The sequence below is a fragment of the Chelon labrosus genome, assembly GCF_963514085.1.
Source record: "Chelon labrosus genome assembly, chromosome: 14".
In the NCBI taxonomy this organism is placed as follows: Eukaryota; Metazoa; Chordata; class Actinopteri; order Mugiliformes; family Mugilidae; genus Chelon; species Chelon labrosus.
The window spans coordinates 24851920-24872979 of NC_140347.1; the positions used below are offsets into that span (position 1 = coordinate 24851920).

At 41.8% G+C, this 21060-nt stretch overlaps 2 protein-coding genes across 3 annotated transcripts; one reads left to right on the forward strand and one right to left on the reverse strand.

Moving 5' to 3' along the window:
* Positions 1 to 67: 67 nt before the first annotated feature.
* LOC311499022 (ectonucleoside triphosphate diphosphohydrolase 5-like) lies at positions 68 to 8080 on the forward strand. The gene is made up of 14 exons (XM_084559843.1): positions 68 to 111; positions 2949 to 3169; positions 3636 to 3715; positions 4006 to 4149; positions 4645 to 4720; positions 5191 to 5226; positions 5562 to 5650; positions 5736 to 5818; positions 6072 to 6133; positions 6479 to 6580; positions 6701 to 6844; positions 7170 to 7226; positions 7406 to 7521; positions 7949 to 8080. The coding sequence occupies exons 2-14, from the start codon at positions 2956 to 2958 to the stop codon at positions 8030 to 8032; spliced, it is 1287 nt and encodes a 428-aa protein (XP_084415969.1). The 5' UTR covers positions 68 to 111; positions 2949 to 2955; the 3' UTR covers positions 8033 to 8080.
* Positions 7531 to 20883, reverse strand: znf410 (zinc finger protein 410). Of its 2 annotated transcripts, XM_084559842.1 has the most exons (13): positions 20650 to 20883; positions 20424 to 20467; positions 20228 to 20316; positions 20097 to 20148; positions 19866 to 19998; positions 18436 to 18621; positions 17304 to 17525; positions 14361 to 14520; positions 13088 to 13269; positions 12511 to 12600; positions 12237 to 12356; positions 11105 to 11224; positions 7531 to 9008 (listed from the first exon to the last, which is right to left on the reverse strand). In XM_084559842.1, the coding sequence occupies exons 4-13, from the start codon at positions 20127 to 20129 to the stop codon at positions 8908 to 8910; spliced, it is 1347 nt and encodes a 448-aa protein (XP_084415968.1). In that variant the 5' UTR covers positions 20130 to 20148; positions 20228 to 20316; positions 20424 to 20467; positions 20650 to 20883; the 3' UTR covers positions 7531 to 8907. The 2 variants fall into 2 exon arrangements, with proteins under 2 accessions (XP_084415968.1, XP_084415967.1); XM_084559841.1 differs by lacking the exon at positions 20424 to 20467.
* Positions 20884 to 21060: the final 177 nt, after the last annotated feature.

Sequence of the window (21060 nt, forward strand, 5' to 3'; positions counted from 1 at the left end):
GTGTCGCGCGCGGCACCTTTCATTTTTACAGCCATCGATGAGATCAGCACGAGACCGATGACGTCACGAGGAAACAGCCGGTGGAGTAGTTGCAGCTAGCCGGACATCATGGTGAGCCCCGGTAGTGTTCAGCGGTTAGGCAGCACTGTATTTAGTTAGCCCTCGTTTCTGTTTTAAAAGTGTTTTTATAGTTTAGTTCTGCCAACACATTTATCCCGTTCAGTGAGTTCACCGTAACGTGCTACAGATAGATACCTAACGTTAGCTTGTTAAACTTTCCCTTCGCCTAGCTTTCCTTGAAAGCAGCTGTCGCCGCTAGTTGACGTGATAGTTCGGTTATAATTTATGCCAATGAGAAGTTGAACCAAGGGTCTGCAAAGTCAACAGTAGCTGCTTTGGAGTTTACTACACAGACCTCGGTATTAGCTGTACACTGTGATAAGAGCTGTTAACGCTTTAGCATGGCTGGAATACCGAAGTACTCGTTGTAGAGAGGACACACAAAACATGTTACACACAACTAACTGGCTCTCTGTATAACATTAACGGCTAAGAAACACGTTTAGTCTGTGGGCTGCTAAGTTACCGTTAAAATGGCTGGGGGGGGGGGGGAAGCTAAATTATATAAATGAATAAATATATGCATAGTCTTCACAGCCCGAGTTGGCTTCTTAGAAATACTGAAGTGATGTGTAAATCAACCCTGTGAATTAAACTCACTTAGGTTCATTACGTACCCAAGTGAAAATAAAAGTATTCTGACTAACAGTCCTGTACTAAATCTTAGCTTCATGATGGTTGTTCAAAATTTGTACAAAATAAGAAAGAGTTGTTGATTCAACTCTGGAGGCTGTGGTTTTTTAGTGCTATTGAATCGTATTGTACACAGATCGATCACATTAAAACCACTGGCAGGAGAAGTGAATAACATCGAGCATCTTGTGACAATTCACTGTTCTGCTGGGAAACTTTTGGACCTGGCATTCATGTGGATGTTACTTGAACATGTAGCACCCACCTAGACCAGACCAGGCACACCCACCCAGGGGTGTAGATCTGATGTCAGGATTGGGGGGGGGACACAAAAGTGATTTTTGTTTTTTGTCGGTATGCAACTCATACCATGGCACCATACCAATCATTTCTTTTTAGATGTGAATCTAAAATGTGAAGAATGTGAAGTCTGAAAATACATTGGTTCAATTTTGAATAATTTTTATTGGGGGGGACAATTCATGTTTTTCACAAATTGGGGGGGACATGTCCCCCTCATCCCCCCCCGGGATCTGCACCCATGCACCCACCCCATAGCAATGACACTCCTTGATGGCAGCAGCCATCCCCAGCAGGATGCAGCCTGATACAGACACACACACAAAAACGGTCTAGGAACAACTAAAAAAACATGAAGAACAGCAGAAGGTGTTGACCTGGCCTCCAAATTCACTAGATCCCAAACTGATCAAGTTTGGGATCTATGGGTTGAGGCCCCTCCCCTCAACCCATAGGACCCAAAGGTTCCCTCTAATGACATTCTGTTGCCAGACACCACAGGACACCCTCAACAAGTAACATCCACACAAATGGCAAGTCCAAAAGTTTCCCTAGCAAAACCTTGCATCATCACAACATGGTCAGTGTTATTTACTTTCCCTGTCACTGGTAATAATGTTATGCCTGATCAGCGTGTACACATAGTTAACCACGCAGCACTTTGAGATTTCTTGGACTGGTCATAAAGTGGGAGTATGAAGATACAGATTCTCAGTTACACATGTCTAACACATTGTTTTTCTGCTGTGTCAGAGCATACTGGCCACTCACTGCTGCCACAAATTTACTTATCACTCATACAACTCGCCAGAGACAAGACTAGTAAAACTCTAGTCACAATACCAGACTTCTGAAGATTTTCTTTAAATACCTTAAGTTGCTGCTAAGAAGTAAAGCATGTATCACTTCACTTGATGTTTTCACTCTGTATTTATTTACGAATATTCATGTGGAAGTGTGAAAAAGTCAGCTGTGATTGCAAATGATTGCACCAAAACTCGCAGAACCTTTTCCATTGTCTTATAACACTCTTAATTTATGCAGATTGGTGTATTTTGAGGTTTACTGTTCATATAATTTTGTGCAGATGAACGGCTAGACCACAAAAGAAAACAGTATCAGCCTTCATTTTAAAGTCACAAAGGAGCATTCCTCTTTGAAATGGGCACATAAAACCTTGAGGAACTCATATATTGCCATAACTCTTCTTTATAGATACCACTTAGCTTCTGAAATATTTTGGTGATGAATAAATAATAAAGGGACTAGTTGTAGGCAACCTTGTAATTGTAAAGTCATGCTGTCCTATTGTGGCTGTAAAATCTCAAAGCACAAGTTAAATGCCTGAAGTCTAAAACTTAAATTGGAATTCACAAGCGGTAATGTTTCTCAAGCTAAATGCCCCCAGTCTCTTAAATGTCTGTGTAATCAGTAAGATAGTGCCTCAGCAGGGGTTTCTCAGAGCAATGCTTGTATGAGGCTTTTAAGATTTCATAATTCTGTGCTTCTGTGGAGAGATGTTGAGACTCACTTGAGTCGTATTGATTGAACATCAAGATCAAAGGCCTAACGTCTACCAATATAAGTGCAACATGGTAAAATTGTGTTTTTTAAATTTTCTGCATGAGCTGACTATGCAGGTGAAGGGGCTGACTTGGGGATACGTCCCTGTGGTTGGCTGCAAAGTGTGTGACAGGGTGTGGTCAAATGCACTGTTGTAAAACGCTCACCTCTTACTACTATGTTGCTTGTCATGCTGTAATTTACCATCTCCCAATAGTCGCCAGCAGCAGTGTGAGTGGCTTTCTGGAGCGATTGGAAACAATTTCATTGGCGTTACAGAGGTGTTAACAAGAAGACCTGCTGTTTTTTTTTGTTTCTTGCTGATCCTTCAGAGTGAAGATGAAGCTCAGTGCGCCTCTTCTGCTGCTGGTCCTGATTGCTGTTGCAGGGCTGAGCAAAGCCCAGTTCAAGACATCACTCCTGGATATGCCAGGGATCCTTCCTAGCCTCAGCCGTCCGGCAAACCACAGCCGTATCTTCTACGCAGTGATGTTTGATGCAGGGAGCACGGGAACACGCATTCATGTCTACACCTTTATCCATAGTGACTCAGGTAATACTGGGCTGAGCTGCCTCACATTAATCTGACCTGCTTCCCTTTGCTTTTTACTTTTTAAAAATTTTTTTTTTATCAGCATCCAGGGTGGAAAATAGATGAAATCACATGTTCTTATTGCAGAAAGAATGACACAAGGATTTTGATTGACAGCAGAGGAACAGACGGTTGCAATTGATTGGTAGATGCTGATTGAAATAGAAGTGAAAATCTATGCGTTTCTTTTGCTCTCAATTTATTGTCACAGTTCTGTAAACCTGTAAGTTCACATTTTGGGGGACATAGGTTATAACTGACTTAATCTACTATTTTAATAATCCTGTTTTGTCATATTCAAGTTAACTTGCCTGATCTTGAAAAAGGGGGATAAACTCTGCATTTGTGTGTTGAGCAGATTTAGACTTCTTAATGCATTTAATAGCTGCTACACTCATTTGATGTGGATGGATCTTGTGTCTTTTAGAGCAGCTGCCTGTTCTGGACAATGAGATGTTCCATTCCATAAAGCCTGGTTTGTCAGCGTATGCTGACTCCCCTGAAATGGTGAGTTCATTGTCAAATCAAATCAATTATATTGAACCAAAGGAAAAGGTCTGCTGGCTCTACATTGTATTCAGGAACGCTGCCAGCAGCCTCCCTCAGCGGGGATCACATTGCTAATGAAAGTAAGTGGGAAGTGAGAAAAGCAAAATGACAAAGCAGTGGAGATTCAAGAAGCTGTAACTAACATAATGCTTGAAGTGTTTTCTCAACTCTGATCAGTCACCCTGTCATCAAAAAAAGCTTTTCTGTACGGCGCTGTTTTGTACTGACTGTTGTCTGTTATGTTAAAGGCTGGACAAACGGTGAGGATGTTGCTGAAGGTGGCGAAGAAGACGGTGCCTCGTCTGGAGTGGAAGAGAACTCCTCTGGTCCTCAGAGCAACAGCTGGACTCCGGCTGCTGGCTGTAGAGAAAGCCCAGGCTCTTTTAGACCAGGTGAGAGTGCACTCACACTGAGACATGGTTGAGATCTCAGGGGTGCCAATTACACAGAACCAAGAGGGCAGTTCTTTATCATAAGGGAGTTGTTTAGTGCTACATTGTCTGATAATTTCACAAGAAAAGCACAACATCTTATCCAGTGAAGCAGCTGGCAAAAAAAGAAGAGTGCATTTCAGTTGTGGCAGGAAGTACAGAGACAAGAGGAAAAGTATTGTTATCAGAGTCCTGTGAGATTAGGGAAGGCTCATGTGGAGGGGATAAGATAGTAATGGATAGCCACGGGACACCTTGGAAGATAAATGATACTTTATTAATCCCCCTGAGGGAATTAATTAATCCCTTCAAGTAGAGGGCACCTCTGGATGAGCTACCATTACAGTAGATAACAATGAGGCCATTTCAGTGCTGCTCCCTGGTGCTCTCATTTTCCCATTCCCACTTCATCTCCCTCATTCTAACGCTTCTCCCTCTCTTCTTCACCCTCCTCAGGTTCAACATGTGTTTGATGAATCTCCTTTTTTGGTCCCAGACGACGGCGTCAGCATAATGAATGGCACAAATGAAGGTAACGTCTGTCCCTCCCTCTGTCCTGACAAGCAACACATTCGTCAGTTATCCTCACAGCCACTCATGTCCTTGCGGTATTTTGTAGGTGGTATCGGTGATCTGTCTGCCCTACTTTTAGAGTGTTGTGCAGTTTCTATAAGGATTCTTTTGTTTACTGAGTGCATTTAACTAAATTGCTGTAGATTACAGCTGTCTCTTATGATGACATTTAAAAAAAAAAAAATTAAGTGGCTTTTCACCACAAAGTTGTTTTGACCCTTAAAGTCTGTAATTATGTGGTGGAAAAAATGAAATAGTCTGTTGATCCGTGTCGTAAGCATGTGGTCAGCATTTCAGCTGTGTTTATAGAATTATAGGTCTTGCATGTGATTGTATATGCTAAATTTGTCGATGGCTTTTCTAAGAACTTGTGTGGCCCACCTAAGATATCTGTATTCTCTTTCTTGTTTACTAATTTTGGAATTGTAGGAATCCTGGCTTGGATATCTTTGAACTTTTTAACTGGTAAGAACCCTAAATTCATGTCTACATAAAACATAAAACAAGATATGTTTATATAGGAGATTGGGGTTTCTGCTCTATATCCAAACAGATCTTTAAATTTAAGTGTCTGAAATTGTCATGATGTCTTATTATAACACTCGTTGAGGCTGATTGCGTACAACTGTGCATTCGTTGCCTGAAGGGGATTGCTCTGATCTTTATCAGACTGAATGCTGGGATTTTATACTTTGAACTTGTACACATGTAAAGTAGGAATTCTGAAGCTAGCATCTCAGGTGGAACTGATTAGCTATTCTCTGTTGTGGTTGCTGGATTAAAGTAGGAAATATTTTCAGGTCACCTGAATTCACATGCCAAGAAGACGGTGGGAATCTTGGATTTGGGCGGAGGATCAACACAGATCACTTTCTTGCCAAAACTCAGGGTCAGTAGCTACTTTGAACGAACAGATTTGTCTACAAATTAAGCTCATTAGTGACTGCATGTATATCCCTCATATTCCACTGTAGAAAACCATTGAAAGCATCCCTGTTGCTGATTACATTGCCAGGTTTGACTTCCTCAACTCAACATTTGAGTTGTACACTCACAGGTAACATATTCAATATTTGTTGTTTCATAAAAAAAAATAGTCCTACATTTGAAATGTATGTGATTGCATGAAATCAATTCTTGATTGAAGTTACAAATGCCACTGACTTTGTTGTAATTCACTTGAATTTGTTCCTAATTGTAAAGCTTTTAGTATGTTGTTTGTCAATAAGATGTGAATGTTAGGCAGACAGCACAGTCTTTGGTTTATTTTCAGATTGTCTTATCTGTAACAATCCTTTGCCTTCATGCAGTTATCTTGGAAATGGACTAATGGCAGCGCGACTGGCCACACTGGGCGCTCTGGGTGCAGAAGGTACTGTGGCGTACATGTAGTAAAGGTGTTCTGTTGCCATTAGCTGTGGGTCTAGTGTTTTCATTGTATGTCACTGAAGGATGCCGAGACACTACGGCAAGACAGTTCTCCAAGTGGCCTCTCTGGAGTTTTTTCACTTCTTCTCCAAATACCAAGAGAAATGAGTAACGAGAGACTTTTTTTCTGAGATGTACTTCAAGCCTTCTTTCTAATAAACAATTCAAGTGATACCCAGAGATGAATCACCAAAGGGCTTCAGAGAAAATTGCGTTCTGTCCCTAGTTTTTGAGTCAGACTCAGACTATGGTAACCTTTAGTGAAGCCGTTCTGTCTGTTCTCTCCCAGGGTTGGAGTGGCAGGTTTTTAAAAGTTCCTGTCTGCCAAAAAAATTCAGGGATGAATGGAGCTTCGGAGGGCTAACCTATCAAGTGAGCGGGGACCCAGATGGTAAGATACCATTTACTTAAGTAGATTAAAACCCATTAAGGACTTGAATTACAAATAATTGTTGAACATTGTTTCAACATAAGATACTAAACACATACTTCTGTTTGTTTTTTTCCCTAGGATATGCAGGATACAAGCTTTGTTATCAGGAAGTACTTAAAGTTGTGAAGGGGATTATTCATCAGCCTTATGAGCTTGAAGACAGCAATGTTTTCTATGCTTTCTCCTATTACTTTGACAGAGCTGTGGATGCAGGCCTTATCGGTTAGTGCACACGCACACACACACTCTGTACACACCTTATATAATTATACAGAGCCAGGAGGCTGTTATTACCCATCCCAGTGCTAGACATTCTAGACAGAGGCAGGGAAATGTGAGTCATCTGCACCTGTCTCAGGGGATTTGATGAGCTATAGGTGTGAAGGTATTATAGAAATTGCTATCCTCTGCGAGTCCAAGCTGAAAGGCCACAAGCTCTATTATTAGTATTATGGAAATGTACATGTGGATCTGCACTTGTCATGAATGGTATAGCATTTTAAATGTGAGTAATGTGACCCCATCACCCCCCCCTCCTCTGTTGCAGATGATGTCAGAGGAGGGATGCTGGAGGTGAGAGACTTCAAGAAGAGAGCCAAGGAGGGTAAGATGGGCAAAGGAATGCATCATTACTATGACAGACCCGCAGCTCCCTGTACTTGAGACCCAGTGTGCATCTCAATGGATGTCGTTTCTGTCTGAAATCCTGCGTTGGTCCTCTCAGCAGAATACAGATACTGATTATCAGATCTAACGGACATGATTTTCCTTTTCTCTGCTCAGTTTGCAATAAGATGACAAAGCACCCTCCCATTAGTCCTTTCCTCTGTATGGACATGACCTACATCACTTGTCTACTTAAGGATGGGTTTGGCTTCAAGGAGAGCACCGTGCTACAGGTGAGGCTGAATTATACAACATAAAGAAGGAAGAGACAAAAAGAAATGCTTTTCAAAAGCCTGGGGGTCACTGTAAAACCAGCAATTTGTGTTTCAAGTTGAGTAGCTCAGGCTTACGTACGACTCTAAAGCTAATCAAACATATGCAAGCATGGTTGAGTTTAAACAACCCATGACACAAGTAAAGGCAAAGATGGCCATATCTGGTATTTTCCTGTCAAGAAATAATAAAAAAAAATCACTACACAGCTAAAAGTGACACCAGACTTCATAACAAAGAGCACAATACCTTCTCTATGTATCATAAAACACGCATGAACAAAGGCAATGATACACCAAAGAACTCTGTTACTTTTAAACTGTTACTTTTTTTTATTGCAGTAAATACAAAAGTCATTTGAGTAATTTGGTGATCTTCACTTCCTAGCTGACCAAGAAAGTGAACAACGTGGAGGCTAGTTGGGCTCTGGGCGCTACGCTGGACCACTTCCACAACCTGAAGCTCCTCTGAGGAGACGTGAGGAACAGACACTGATAACGAGATGCTGATTTAGGTGGAACTCACTAACACACACAAGTAATGTGCACTACCTTATTTAACTGCCCCAGACATCTGCTGTTTGTTTCATAAGGGCAGAACTAATCTCATGAGTAAGTCTTAATTTCTTTTAAAAAGCAATTATTCTCAAGTGTTAATATATTGAACTGCAAATGAGCAATGTATTGCCGTACCCAGAGAACAAGTGAACCACTGGAGGCTGAATGACAGATGTTAGCAATAACACCTCAGTTAATGCAGCTCAGGGCATTACTGGATACACAATTTGTTTGAAATAGATGTTTTTCTGTTTTGCGCAGGCTGATAAACAGAACAGCCTGCCTGGTTGTGTAAGAACACGGTTTACAAGCTGTAATGTAATATACTGTGCTTTAGCAGTTTTTAAAGTCAAGTGTTTTGTTATCATTAATAAGGATAATGTGTCTGGTACATTTAAATTTGACAGATCAGCCATTGAGGTTTTGGGTACTCCTTTTTCATTAGGGTTTATCACTGCATTTTAACCCCAGACTTCTGTTCACGGTGTACTGTTTAATGATGATGCACATTAAAATGCATGGTCAGTTGCATTTGCCTCGCAGTTTTAACTTTCAAACTTTTAAAACCCGTCTTAGTTTATCTTTGGGAGTATTTGTTTTCAAAAACGTGAGGAAAAAAAATGTTAGTATAAACTTTTCCATTTCACACATTTCACAAAATAAAACCATCGTTGGTTGGTAATTACAAATATCTACAGATTGATCTTTTTACAAATAGATGTCTATGTTTACTGTGACTGTCAGTCCAGTGCTCCTGGAAATAGGCGTGATGTTTGTCATGATGGCAGACTACAGCAGAGCAACCACATCTTCTCCATATGCATGGCCTTCTGTTGTCATGGTCACCAGTTCATGTGGCTGTGAGAGAACTACTACTGAGTCTGCAGACCCTGTAGAGAAGGATGCAAACACAAAGGATAGTCCAATGAGGAAATACTACTTACTAACACAAATGCTGCTAACCTTAAACACATTAAAGTCTAGCTACATAGGGGATTAATGTCATACCATTATGCAAAATTCTAAAAAAAAAAATGAAAGGTTAAACTCAGTTTGAAGCTTCAGATGTAAGGAAAAAAGTTTTCCAAGACTGAAACCAAGTTCTGATAGCCTGCACAACAGCGCAAGATTATGAGTCACGTGATTCATGGCAGCATTTTGCAGTTGTGAAGAAAGAAAACGTTTTTCAGACATTATGCAAGAATTCAAAACTTCGTTTGAACCTTTCGAAACTTTTTTGCAGTTTTAAATTAGGACACTATTAATTTCATGGCTTTATTCATTATACAATGAAACTAGCCACTTTCAGTAGTTTAAACCTCTGTTGTAATAAATCAGTCCTAAATATCCCAATCCCCAGCCACTTCTTTCAGTTTTTACAGGGTGCCCTAAAGTGTTGCAGGTCTGAAGGGATTTACAATCCTTCGTACATCTTGGACACTCGGACGAACTCAGCTTGCTCCTCAATTCGAAGAAGCAGCAGCTCTAATCTGAGCTCCCTCACCTTGACGTGAATGTGAGACCACAGGTGGAGTTGGGCTCACACGTTCTTTCAGTGGCATCTACCCAGAGCTCATGTTCATAGGTGAGGAAAGTGTCATAGATCAATTCCTAATTGCTCCTGTCTATCTCCACTAATGAACAGGACCTTGAGACACTCAGATTCCATCACTTGGAGCAGAAACGTTCTCCCCACCAGTTAGGGGGCCAATTCAACATTTTTCAGTGGAGCACCATGGACTCAGATTCAGAGCTGATCCTCATGCCAGCTCCAAACCACTTCAGTGCACACTAAAGGTCACAGCCCGGTGAAGCCAGCAGCACCACTTTATCTGCAGAAAGCAGGGAAGCAGCCCTGAGGTCACAAAACTGGACACAATCCAGTTCTCAGTTCCCCCTTGAGATCTTGACCATGAAGACCAAGGACAGAATCAGGGACAGAGCGCTACTTTAATCATGTCCAGCATGCACAGGGATAATGCTGGATTTGCTGCTGAGTATGCAGACACTGCTATCTCTTTGGTTGTGTATGTTTAAAGCATAGAACCATACACTATTAGTGAAAATAACCCCCAAAGCTATGGGGCTCATTTCACGCAATGCTAAAGTTGGCCTTTATGTGGCCTAAACATATGCTGCTAAAGTGGGTGGTTAATCTTGCAGTGACACCTAATTTAAAGTGACGGTGAACTAGAGCATGAAGTAGAGCAGGAGGATCTAACCTGCATCAGAGCAAACTGAATGCACAGTCTAAACAAGTCAAACATCACCTCTAAAGACAACACAGAGAATTGGTCTAATTAATATCATTTCATTAATGACCCTGTCACCTTATCCACTGATGTAACATCTGGTGTTTCTAGTTACGCAAGTTTGAGGAGAACCTGTAAAACCTTTGCTCCAGATTTTAGCTGTCAGACAACAACAAGTAGAACAGGCATTATCAAAATGACACTGTGTCAGTCATGGATTACAGTAAGTGGTAATAAAATGGTCTGCTTATAATCATTAAACGGCAAAGATTCTCCTGTTTGGCAAGTTTTAAGCAATGTTTTGTGTGGCAGGAAAAAAAATCACATTTACAAAGGCTGTCATCAAGTAAAATGTAAGCTGTCTTTTAACTCTAACAACCTCTATTGTCAAATCGTGTTTTGACGGCAAAATAAGGTAAATTACACAGGTACAGTACAAATGCGTTGGCTGAACTGCTCAAAAGTACAAAATAAAAAGTTTCAACAAACACAAAAAAAAAATCCAGACTGCCAACAACTAGCAGCGGTTGCCAAAAGACTCACAAACATTGACTGAAAAAACACTTAACAGGACATTAGTAACACCACAAGTTGACTCAGCATCGCTGACATTTGCAGAACATTATGAGCTTCACCAAATGACTGTTTACTGCAGGGCTACTGCATTGTCAGATGTGTTGTTATTCTGTCCCTTCGCATACTGCGTCTTCTATCATAGGCGTTTAAATGCCTACCTGGAGATCTCAGCATGGCGTGATGAAGATTCATGGGTTCCACGGTTGTTGTCATGGTGACCATACTGTCTGCGCTCTCACCGTCTGCCTCCAGCAGGCTGCTTTGTGTCAGAGCCTCCCCTGTTAGTCGCACACAGACAACAAACTTTTGCTTCTCCACACTCCAACACAGTAGAAATGGAGGGAGACAACACAATAACAGCGTTATAGGATTCAGCCATCAGTTAGTCAGTAATGAGCAGATTTTAGTTTAATTACCTCTCGGCCATTACATGAAAGTGATTTTTTGTTTTGTTTTTAGGATTATAATTATTCCAACACAGTCAATTAAATAATTAATCCACTGACTCTGTTATGTATAAATAGAACAGAAACTACCAGTCTGTTGTGCAACTGCATCTTCCTTTTCTCTGCTTTTTTTTTATAAAAGCCTGGCCTCTTTGGGGAGGCTGACCCGAATAAATCTGTTCTTTATAATTAGAGCTCTGGCAGCGTTTCCTCTGTGGTGATTCAGCTGTGGAGCTTCCCTGGCTGCTACAGCAATGTGACAAGGAGGCAACTACGCTGTCTGCTGTTAATCTTATTTTGTACGATGAGTCCAGATACTGAAATGCGAGGTGCTCACTGAAGGAGCCTTTTAATCTGAGTTGGTACTGAAAATTACAGACACTGAAGTGAACTGAGCTGCAGTGGAAGATTCATTCAAGAATCCGCTCACATTTTTTTTTTTAATTTGGGAGTAGAAGGCAAAAGGGCATTTGAATAAAACAAGAAAAGGAATTTGCGTTACTATGGCATTTTAAGTTGAAGATTACCGACTTCTCAGAAGGATCTGACCCCATCACAAGATGCCTAACGGGCCTGTTTCTGCAGCGCACTTGTGCTGTCTCTGCTTTTTCAAAGATATGTGCAGTCTAAAACAATTCCGCTGCCAGCCCTTAAGAATAAAAATTTGAATGATAAATTTTTAAGTGTGATTAATAATTCAAGATATATTCCTCAACTTTAACCAACACCATCTCTATTCACATTATAAAATGTATGGGCCGCTTGAAGCTACACACTCCAAGAATTAGCATATCCACCTACCACTGGGTGGGTGTGTGTATGTGTGAGAGAGAGAGAGTGAGACCTGTTTCTCTGCTTTCACTGCTGAGCCCCTCCTCTCCGTGTCTCTTCCTCATGTGAACGTTTCTGCTGCCGGACTGAGAGAAAGTCTTCCCACAGATCCCACACAGATGCGGCTTCTCGCCTAAGAAACACAAAAGAGTTGTTGTGATCCCCTCTCAGCTGAGACAGGATGCCACTGCTTCAGTGCACATGAGGATATATCAGTAGCACACTAATTATAAAAAATAAAAATAAAAAGTCATCTGCCGTTCAGCTGTAAACTCTGCCCCACTCACCAGAATGTACGAGCATGTGTTTTCGTAGACTGGAATACTCTGCAAAGGATCGGCCACAACCATCTGCTTCACACAGAAAAGGCTTCTCTCCTGTAAGCAGCCACCCACCACACACATACATATTGTTTACGTCCATGGTACAAATTAAACTTTGCAGAAATGCACGGAAACTATTACACGTGAATGTGTTCAAAGCCATGTGTTGAATGTTGTTTAAAGCAGAAGACGCCAACAACAAAACTATCCCACACGGGTCAGCAGCAGCTCACAGAGAGTTGTTCTTCCTGACATATGGGCACAATATAAGCACTGCATGATGTAGTTGTTCTGCTAACTGATCCCTAGACAGAAGCAGCAGACTGTGGAGCGGGCCATCAAAATCTTAATGTCACCCTAAATAAAATATGACAGAGTAGTGTTACTGATTGCAGCAGTGAAGTGGAGGCGCCAGTGCTGCTGACTCTTCAAATCTCCAACCCTGACTGCACCGAGGAAGCATTAAATGAGCAGAGTCAAATGGCCTGAGTCGGTTGTTGTGTGTTCGGGCTTTTACGCGCGGCTATCTCCTGCTCCCCACCTGTGTGTATGCGTCTGTGGTTCTTCAAGTTTCCAGCGGTGGTGAACTTCTTGCCACAGTTCTTCTCTTTGCAGATGAAGGGCTTCTCGCCGTTGTGAGTCCTCATGTGAACCTGCAGCCTCTGCAGCACGTAGAAGCTCTTCCCGCAGCCCTCTGCGCCGCACCTGAACATTCGGTCGTTCCTGGGAGCCGAAACAAACAAACCTCTGTGTCTCCTGTGCACATGTGCAGCTGCCCACCACAAGGCCAGACAGGGTAACCACAAATAGATCTCCAGCGCTGATGTTAACGGAGCTCCTGCAGTATAAATACACTCTTCTTTCAAAGTCTCAGCTGTGTTTCTCTTCTCTTCCTGAGCCGTCTGCCTCCAGCGCAAATAAACACTACCTGAGCTGTGACTACTGCTTCATCGAAGCTGTGAAACACCTGCTCAGCTCTGACTCAACACGCCTGTCTCAGACTTTACCACTGATAAACATAAACCCTCTTCATCTGGACCACTATCAAAAACATCCATTACTGATCCCTATATAGACTTTTATTTAAGGATTCACAGCCCTGGAGGTCAAAGGGACATGGGGCATTCAGAGGGGCCAAGATATTATATTATATTATAGCTTTTCTTTATTTTATACCACAGTGTTGTATAGGGTTGCAGGTTGAAGCTGGTACAGAAACATGCTGCAGGTTAGTTTTTATTTAAACATGAACATTTGAGGTTTTCTATCAGATTCTTCCATGAAACAAACAAACCCTTAAAGATATTCTGGTGCATAGAAAGACTTGCATGGCTTTTGAATGCCGATGTGTCAAAAGCCCGGAAATCAAGACAGGACTCTTTCGTTAGTGTTTACTTTGATTCCTCAAATCAAATGCTTTTGTCAGTTAATGATATTACAGACTTTCTTTGCTCTCTGGATCTGGCTTCTACACTTTGAACTGATGGTGTTAGTGATTCCCCTTTGAGTCAGGCGTAGCCCTTTGCATCTTTTATGAAAGTGTATCACTTCAAAGTGATGCCTTTGTCAGGACTTCAAATATCTGCATTTGGGTTTTAGAGGTGATATCTGACATAATATCTGATTGTGCCTATAATTTAAATATTAACTGATTTGTGTCGTGCACAACAGCCTATGAGCTTGCATTATTATTATTATTATTTGTTAATTTAAGGAATTTATCCACATTAGCTTGAAATTGCATACTCTGACAACGGCTCCTTGCTGGGAACGTAGCCAGATCCCTTCATCTTCTACTGCTGCGTGTGCGTTACCTGTGTGTTTTGAGGTGGTATTTGAGATGAGCCGGCCAGGTGAACGTCCTGCAGCAACCCTCAAACGAGCAGCGCAGGATCTGCTTGGAGAGGGGGCGGCTGGGCCGGGGTGGCAGCTCTCGCTTGTCCCCGTCTACTATCAAACCGTGTGTGTGGTCACCTAGGCAACGGAGAGAAAAGTGAGCAGGGCTGTGCAGAAAAACAATCCAGGAGTGCCAGGTGGCCAGCCTCTGGAGCCTGACTCTATAAAGGCTAATCATCGGTTACTGACTGAGACCCGCCGAACAACTGCAGCCCAAGGAAAACAACCCGACGCTGAATGCAATCAGTGCCTTTTAACCTGACCAGACTCCCCGCTTCCAACACTTTTAACAGGTCCAGTTTTTCACGCGGCGTTCCAGCAGTAATGCACCTATAACTGATACCCCACTGCTGAAGGAAACATGTCTAATCTAATGCAAGTTAGTGGGGGTCGGCCATTACCGTGGCTCGGATGGAGCAGCTCTAGTCGCACACTGAACCCAGCACAATGAATTCGAGATTGCAACACGGTAGTATCCGGAGACCTTTTTAACAAGTAGAAGTGCTCAGAATAAGTTGTCATATTTCTTAATGTGGTGCTAGACTTAAAAATATCTGTTCTTACTTGATCTTAACAAAATATTATGAGGCCAAAGATAAATGTGGTAAGAAAAGAACACGTGCTAAGAGAGTCCATCTTTAGTTTAACTGGGCTACAAGACAACATGTCTGTTTGAATATTTCATTTGTAAAGACTTGTGGGAATATGATAATCAGTAAATGAAGTAATGAAGTAATGAAGTGGCTTTTTTTTTAATTCAAACAATATGCAGATTTTAAGATACAGATCCCTTTACTCTCGTCATCTAAGTAGCTATTCTCAACGCAGCTGCACAATCAGAAGGAGTGCAAAAAAACAAAAAAAACAAACAGCACTCACTATGAATACTTGTTTATTGTACTCTCTGTGTGTTTGTGAGCAGCTGATCACAAACCATGTAAAACAGATCCAGGCTGGGACGGGAGGATAAAACCTGGATCAGGCAAACATAGGAACTTCTTACACTCTCAGATCAATTTCTTTCTTTCTTTATTTAATTTTAACCAGGACCTCCAGCCGCAATTCGACTCAGACGCGGTTCAAAGATCACAGATGTTGCCAGGAGTGCCTTGAATGTCATGGGTACAATCTTTATCTGACGGCAGCCTGTGGAGGGAATTAAAAATGGCTTTTGATATAGTCCTGACTCCTAGTGGGGGGTCAACAGCTTGCTACAGCACCATGTGCTGCTAGAAATAAATATCTGCTTCAGATCAGAGGAGGAGATTAACGGGAGGATGAGATGAATGTAAGGACACATCGCACTAAGTAAGGGACAGATTAAGACAGGAGTTTGATTGTCGTAGGTTGTTTACATTGTCTCGCCAAAGTACTAGACTATAGGAGGCTCATCTAGACCACTTATAGTATTTATTGCTAAAGTCAGCAGCTAGTGTTATACTGTATCCTGTGACCTTTTAGATCCAGTGCAGACTGTGGGGTCTGGATCTGGCTATCCAGGATCATGTATTCCATCTGACTTTAGTGCTGGTTTCTCATCAGTGGTCTACTAGCTATGTAAACAGCAGCAGGTAGAGAAGCCAGAAAGGGCTCATGCTACATGTTTTAAAGAGACAATAAAAAGCACAATAACACAATCCAAATATCCCAATCTAACTCCCATTTTTTTTAAACAGACTCCTCGTCATATTAAATACAAATAAATATACTTTATTACATTTCTACTGGGCGCAGTCTCCCTGCCTGTGAGTGTGTGATGACGTTAATGATGCACCTGTTTTCACCGACTCGACAGTAAGTGATGCTACTGTTTCTTTAAAATTTACTGTATTAAGTTAGCCTTGTGTCTACTTTATCTTTTTTAACACTGTGACAATAAGACAAATCCAGTACTGTGTTGTTGTTGTTTTGTTTTTTTTTACTTGAAATCCTGCCTTCTACTTGGGAAGTTTTTGGATCACGAATTTCACAACCCTGCAAAAAGGTTGTGAGCAACACATACTAAAGGTTTGATCCAGATCCAATTTCAGTATTCTTCTTTCCAACAACTCATCTTCAAGATCAGATCCAGCCCCACAGCTGAAATCTGATGACATTACATCTGACAACTATTACCGTCTCCTCACACTTCAGCTTTAGTACAGATATAACAAATACGTTATCATAGGTGATGTACAGAGGCGCCGGCAGCTGGGTTTTGTTGTGTTTAGAAAGATAGCTGTTTCTGCCCTTTCCAGCTGACTGGCTGCTGGAGGTATCTTATATTCACTGGACATACACAGAGTGGTATCGATTACTTTTGGCAATAACGCAAATTAAAAATATTTCAGTCCTCAGCCATTCTGCTGTAGACGATATAAAATGTTCCTTGATTACCTGATCACATGTGCATCTCTTGACCTGACTTTATGGTTAGTGCTCTGCTGCTGCTTCTCTCTCCCTCTGTTTGTCTCTTTGGACCTGCAGCCTGCACGGGCCATATTACTAAATGCACATTAAACCATTACAGAGCTAGCACAATAAGAATAATGTATGATCAATGACTCACGGTCACGTGACATTTACAGCTCCACTGGACATTTGCTGTCAGACTTGTGAATGTATGTAGATGGAGGTACACATTTATTTTGATTTAGAGACTGACTACGTTTCCATCCCATCACTGACCTCATTTCTTGCTGTAAGTAGACAAGCTGACCAGAACTATGCGCTGCTTACTGCACACAAGCACAAGTTTTCTGTTCTCATTTTATCCTCAAATTTGAAGTTCCATCAACATTACATTAGGAAGAGCCTGTTGGACATGACTTTCCAGCAAGACAAACACTTCTACTTGTCTTAATAAGACAACGTGACTTTACCATTACTGACGCTTGCAGCTCTGGCGTCCTGGCTGGCCTTGGCATCTCTTGCGAGCTGCGCCCGCGTGGCCGCAATCAGGCTGTCGTGTGCCAGCTCCTGTACCCGCAGATACCAGGGAGCGCTGCCATCTATTCCGTAGTCCCCCGATGAGACCCCCTCGTCGTCATCATCACCGGCGCCATCTGCGGCGAAGATCAGGGACTCTGAGGACGCTGTGATGCCTGAGAGGACAGAAAAAGCCAAGTGAAACAAGACATTAAAGAACACTGCAGACTCCTGCAAGACTAATGCAAGACCTGAACCCCTTCAAGCCACATTTCTTATCAATGTCCTCCCATCATGCTCAGCAATTTTGGGTTTAATGTTATGGCCTTATTCTGAAAGGTTGAGAGGAAGCTTGCCAACACACACTTAAAAAACTGTTCTTTATGGTTCCATTTATACAAGCGTTTCTGTCCACCAAAAGTCTTTTCTGTCCTTCACTTCACTCACTGACAGAAAACAGCACACTGCAAAAAAAAGAGGTATATGTCAAGAGACCCAAATTAATTTTTGGACTCTCCTGCCAAGAGCTGATGAACCAAGAAAACGTGCCTGCCAAGGATTATTTCTTCAAGCCAAAATCATTCAGTTTTCTCATGAAAATGTGTCACCCCATTTCTTCTTAGTACTTTGCGGAATCCAGACAACTTTATTTCCATTTGGGGCACAGTTAAATTTACTTTCATTATTGATTCATCTATCATTATTTATTCATTTATTTAACATTCCATTCATTCATTCATTGTTTCAGCAGTGCTAGCACTGTGTTATGTAACAGACAGGAGGAAAACCTTTTCTCCTCTTCTGAACACTAGACGTGTGACTGGCAGCCAATCGAGAACCTGACAGGCACAGACAGACAGCTTTATTGTGAGTTCACTGGCCTTCAGAGGCAGAGGCTGTCAGCCCCGTTCACACTTGACATTAACATTTGTCCTGGATGATCTGATTACAAGTGGGCAGCTGTAGTGCAGGTGTAAATGCACCCAGGACGCTTTGAGGACCACATTGTTTAAGTAGTACGAGCATGGTGCGGATTACAGTGAAGGACCGCTTACTCAGCTGATGTACACTTCAGTTTTTATTTACCCTTTGCAAGGTTCAGCAGCACGTAGGAAGTGCTGTCCGACTGCTGTAGGTCATGGAGGATGGGCGGGGGGCTGGGTGAGGCCCGCGCGTGAGAGTGTGTCTGGACCACCAGCGCGCTTTGCTCTGACACTCCTCCAAACTCTGAAAGGGAGGGGGAACTCTCAGGCTCGTGGATCAGGCCTCCATCTGAGGGGGAAGCCGGTGTTTGTTAGTTTTTGTGAATTAAATAAATACGCACCAGTATATATGTAGCAGTTAATAAGGAAACAGAAAAGATGGGCAGGTAAAACAAAAAAAAGTGTACTGCATTGATTGAAGAAGCATGCAGAGTGGGAGACATGGATGGATACAGAGATGTCAAAATAAATCTTTAACAATGTATTTAATGCATTTGCAAAGCTTTAAGGATGAACATAAAGATATTTGGTAAGCAATACTTATTATAAATATATGTTTGCTTACAAGAAAATTCTACATGGCACCTTTAATAAATAAATACATACACTGTGCACTTTCAAATCTGAACTCGATTATTACAGCTTCAGCAGAATCTTAAATCATGGGCACACTGTGTCATAAAGAGGAATTGTGCTTCAGAACAGAAAACCTACAGGAGCTGAAGCATCTTTGGCAAGGAAGGTGTTTGTTTTCTTTCTGAGAACTGCAGCTAATTAGCCTTAAATTCCACTGCAGCGTCAGCCGAGGCTCGTCAGCTTTGAATAATGTGAGGTGAAGAGCAACACAGCACAGGTGTAAATCTAAACAGGTTTTTGACCTGAGGGGCATCAAGATGCTGTGAAACAAGAAGATTAACACTGCATGCATAAACAAGAGCAGGTGTCAAACTTCTTAACACTGCAAACTGGCATTGTGAATATATACACAATGATTTTTAACACAATACCGCACTTGGCTTTAAAGATGTGGCATATTTTTTTTTAAATACGTGTCTGTCACTTTAAATCGGGACTGACTGCAGGTGAATTTCTGAACCGACTGAATTGCCTCTCTTGTAATGATTCAAGATGCTGTTTGTTTTAGAGATTCAGAAGCAGAGATGTAGCCTTCCATCACTACAGTGATTTTAGATACGGACCTGTTCTACTCTCTGAGTTTTTAATAAATCATATTGTAAGAGTATAAACTGTAAAAACAATTAATACTGTTGCATGAGTCTCATGAACACCACACTTTGAGTCACTCTGTTAATCCAGACCTTTTTGTGTTCCACGGTATTGGCAGTAGACCTATCTTTTGTGGGAATCTTGTTCTATTACAGCTACGTGGAGCTCAACAAGGGAGGTAGCAGTGTAAATAATCAATAATAAAAAAAAAAGGTATTATGTGACATGTAGTAATGGGTAAGTAAACTCTGGACACCATTGCTTTGGTCCGTGGTGGACAAGACAACAGCAATAGCAATAGCTGACCTGTGAGCTCTAGTGGGCTGCACAGGGACCTCTCAGCCGGCGCCAGCAGAGGCAGGCAGGGGTGTTTGGACTCTGAGTCCTCCAGACCCTGCACCAACGGGATGGACGCGTTCTGTACAAACTGCACCAGCAGCTGGGGGCAGAGGAGGGAAAGATTCAAAGCATGAAAATAAAACCACATGCAGATTCTTTTGCCTGCATTCAAGATGGAGGAAATGATGACAACGGTACCTCTGGTTTGGAGTCAAGCTCATCAGAAAGCATGGGTCACCCTGTGTGGAACCTGTAGAGAAAAAAACACAACAATCAAACATGCCCACATTCACCAAAACTGGCTCAAGTTTGATTAGAACGATGCATACCTCAAATTTGACCTGCTAAATGTGAGATTCTCTGTCGCTCATGGGCTCAGGCTGCAGGTCATCTTGGAGTCAACGCCATCAGAAGAGCTCTGCGGTCAACAGCAGGACAACACGTCAAACTATCAAGGAAACGCCTCGGTTTTGCAAACTGGCAGAGACGCTTAACGTCTGACAGTTACATATTAAAGATAGATACCCAAACAATGCAGCTGAGGCTCGATAGCAGTCCGTCAATCTAAACTGTGTTGGATAAACCAGGCAGAAAATAGACTAGTGTTAACTTAGCTAGCAGCATAAAGCTAGCCACCGGGGCTAGTTTCCTAAAATACAGCTGGCCACTGTCTAAATCTCCCCGCTATTGACAGGCTGTGTAAGTATTTAATTCCTTTACATTTCCAGTAACATGAAAGTAATAACATTACCTTGCAATAGCCGTGTAACTGAGATAGAAGGAGAAAGTAACTTAGCTGGACAATTGTCTCAAAACAGAGTAGCAGGTTCGCTCTACGGAGTCTCTAATGGAACAATGTTAGGATACTTCCGCGTTTTCCTCAGAATGAGCCTGTGTCACCGGCGCCCCCCAGTGGTCAACACTGTAAACTGAACTAAACAGTCCACAAGCTGAGCGGGTAGATAACTCAGAAGTGCTAACAGGGCTGTTAAATTTCAAGCCTCTTTTAGCCTTTCAATAATTAAATGAAAAAAAAAAAATAATAAATCTGTGACCCGAAAGGGTCAGGGTAGGAAACCATAAAACGAACAACAAAAAAATAAAAGTCATAATTAAGCCTGTTTTGATTTGATTTGCTTTTTTTGTTCCTGACCTGTTAATT

Coding starts and splice junctions, on each gene's coding strand:
- LOC311499022 (XM_084559843.1), top strand. CDS start 2,956: ATGAAGCTCAGTGCGCCTCTTCTGCTGCTGGTCCTGATTGCTGTTGCA. Junction 3,716..4,005: donor ATGCTGACTCCCCTGAAATG/GTGAGTTCATTG, acceptor GTTATGTTAAAG/GCTGGACAAACGGTGAGGAT. Junction 5,651..5,735: donor CTTTCTTGCCAAAACTCAGG/GTCAGTAGCTAC, acceptor ATTCCACTGTAG/AAAACCATTGAAAGCATCCC.
- znf410 (XM_084559841.1), bottom strand. CDS start 20,129: ATGCTTTCTGATGAGCTTGACTCCAAACCAGAG. Junction 18,622..19,865: donor CAGCCCACTAGAGCTCACAG/GTCAGCTATTGC, acceptor CTTCCCCCTCAG/ATGGAGGCCTGATCCACGAG. Junction 13,270..14,360: donor TACCACCTCAAAACACACAG/GTAACGCACACG, acceptor TTCGGCTCCCAG/GAACGACCGAATGTTCAGGT.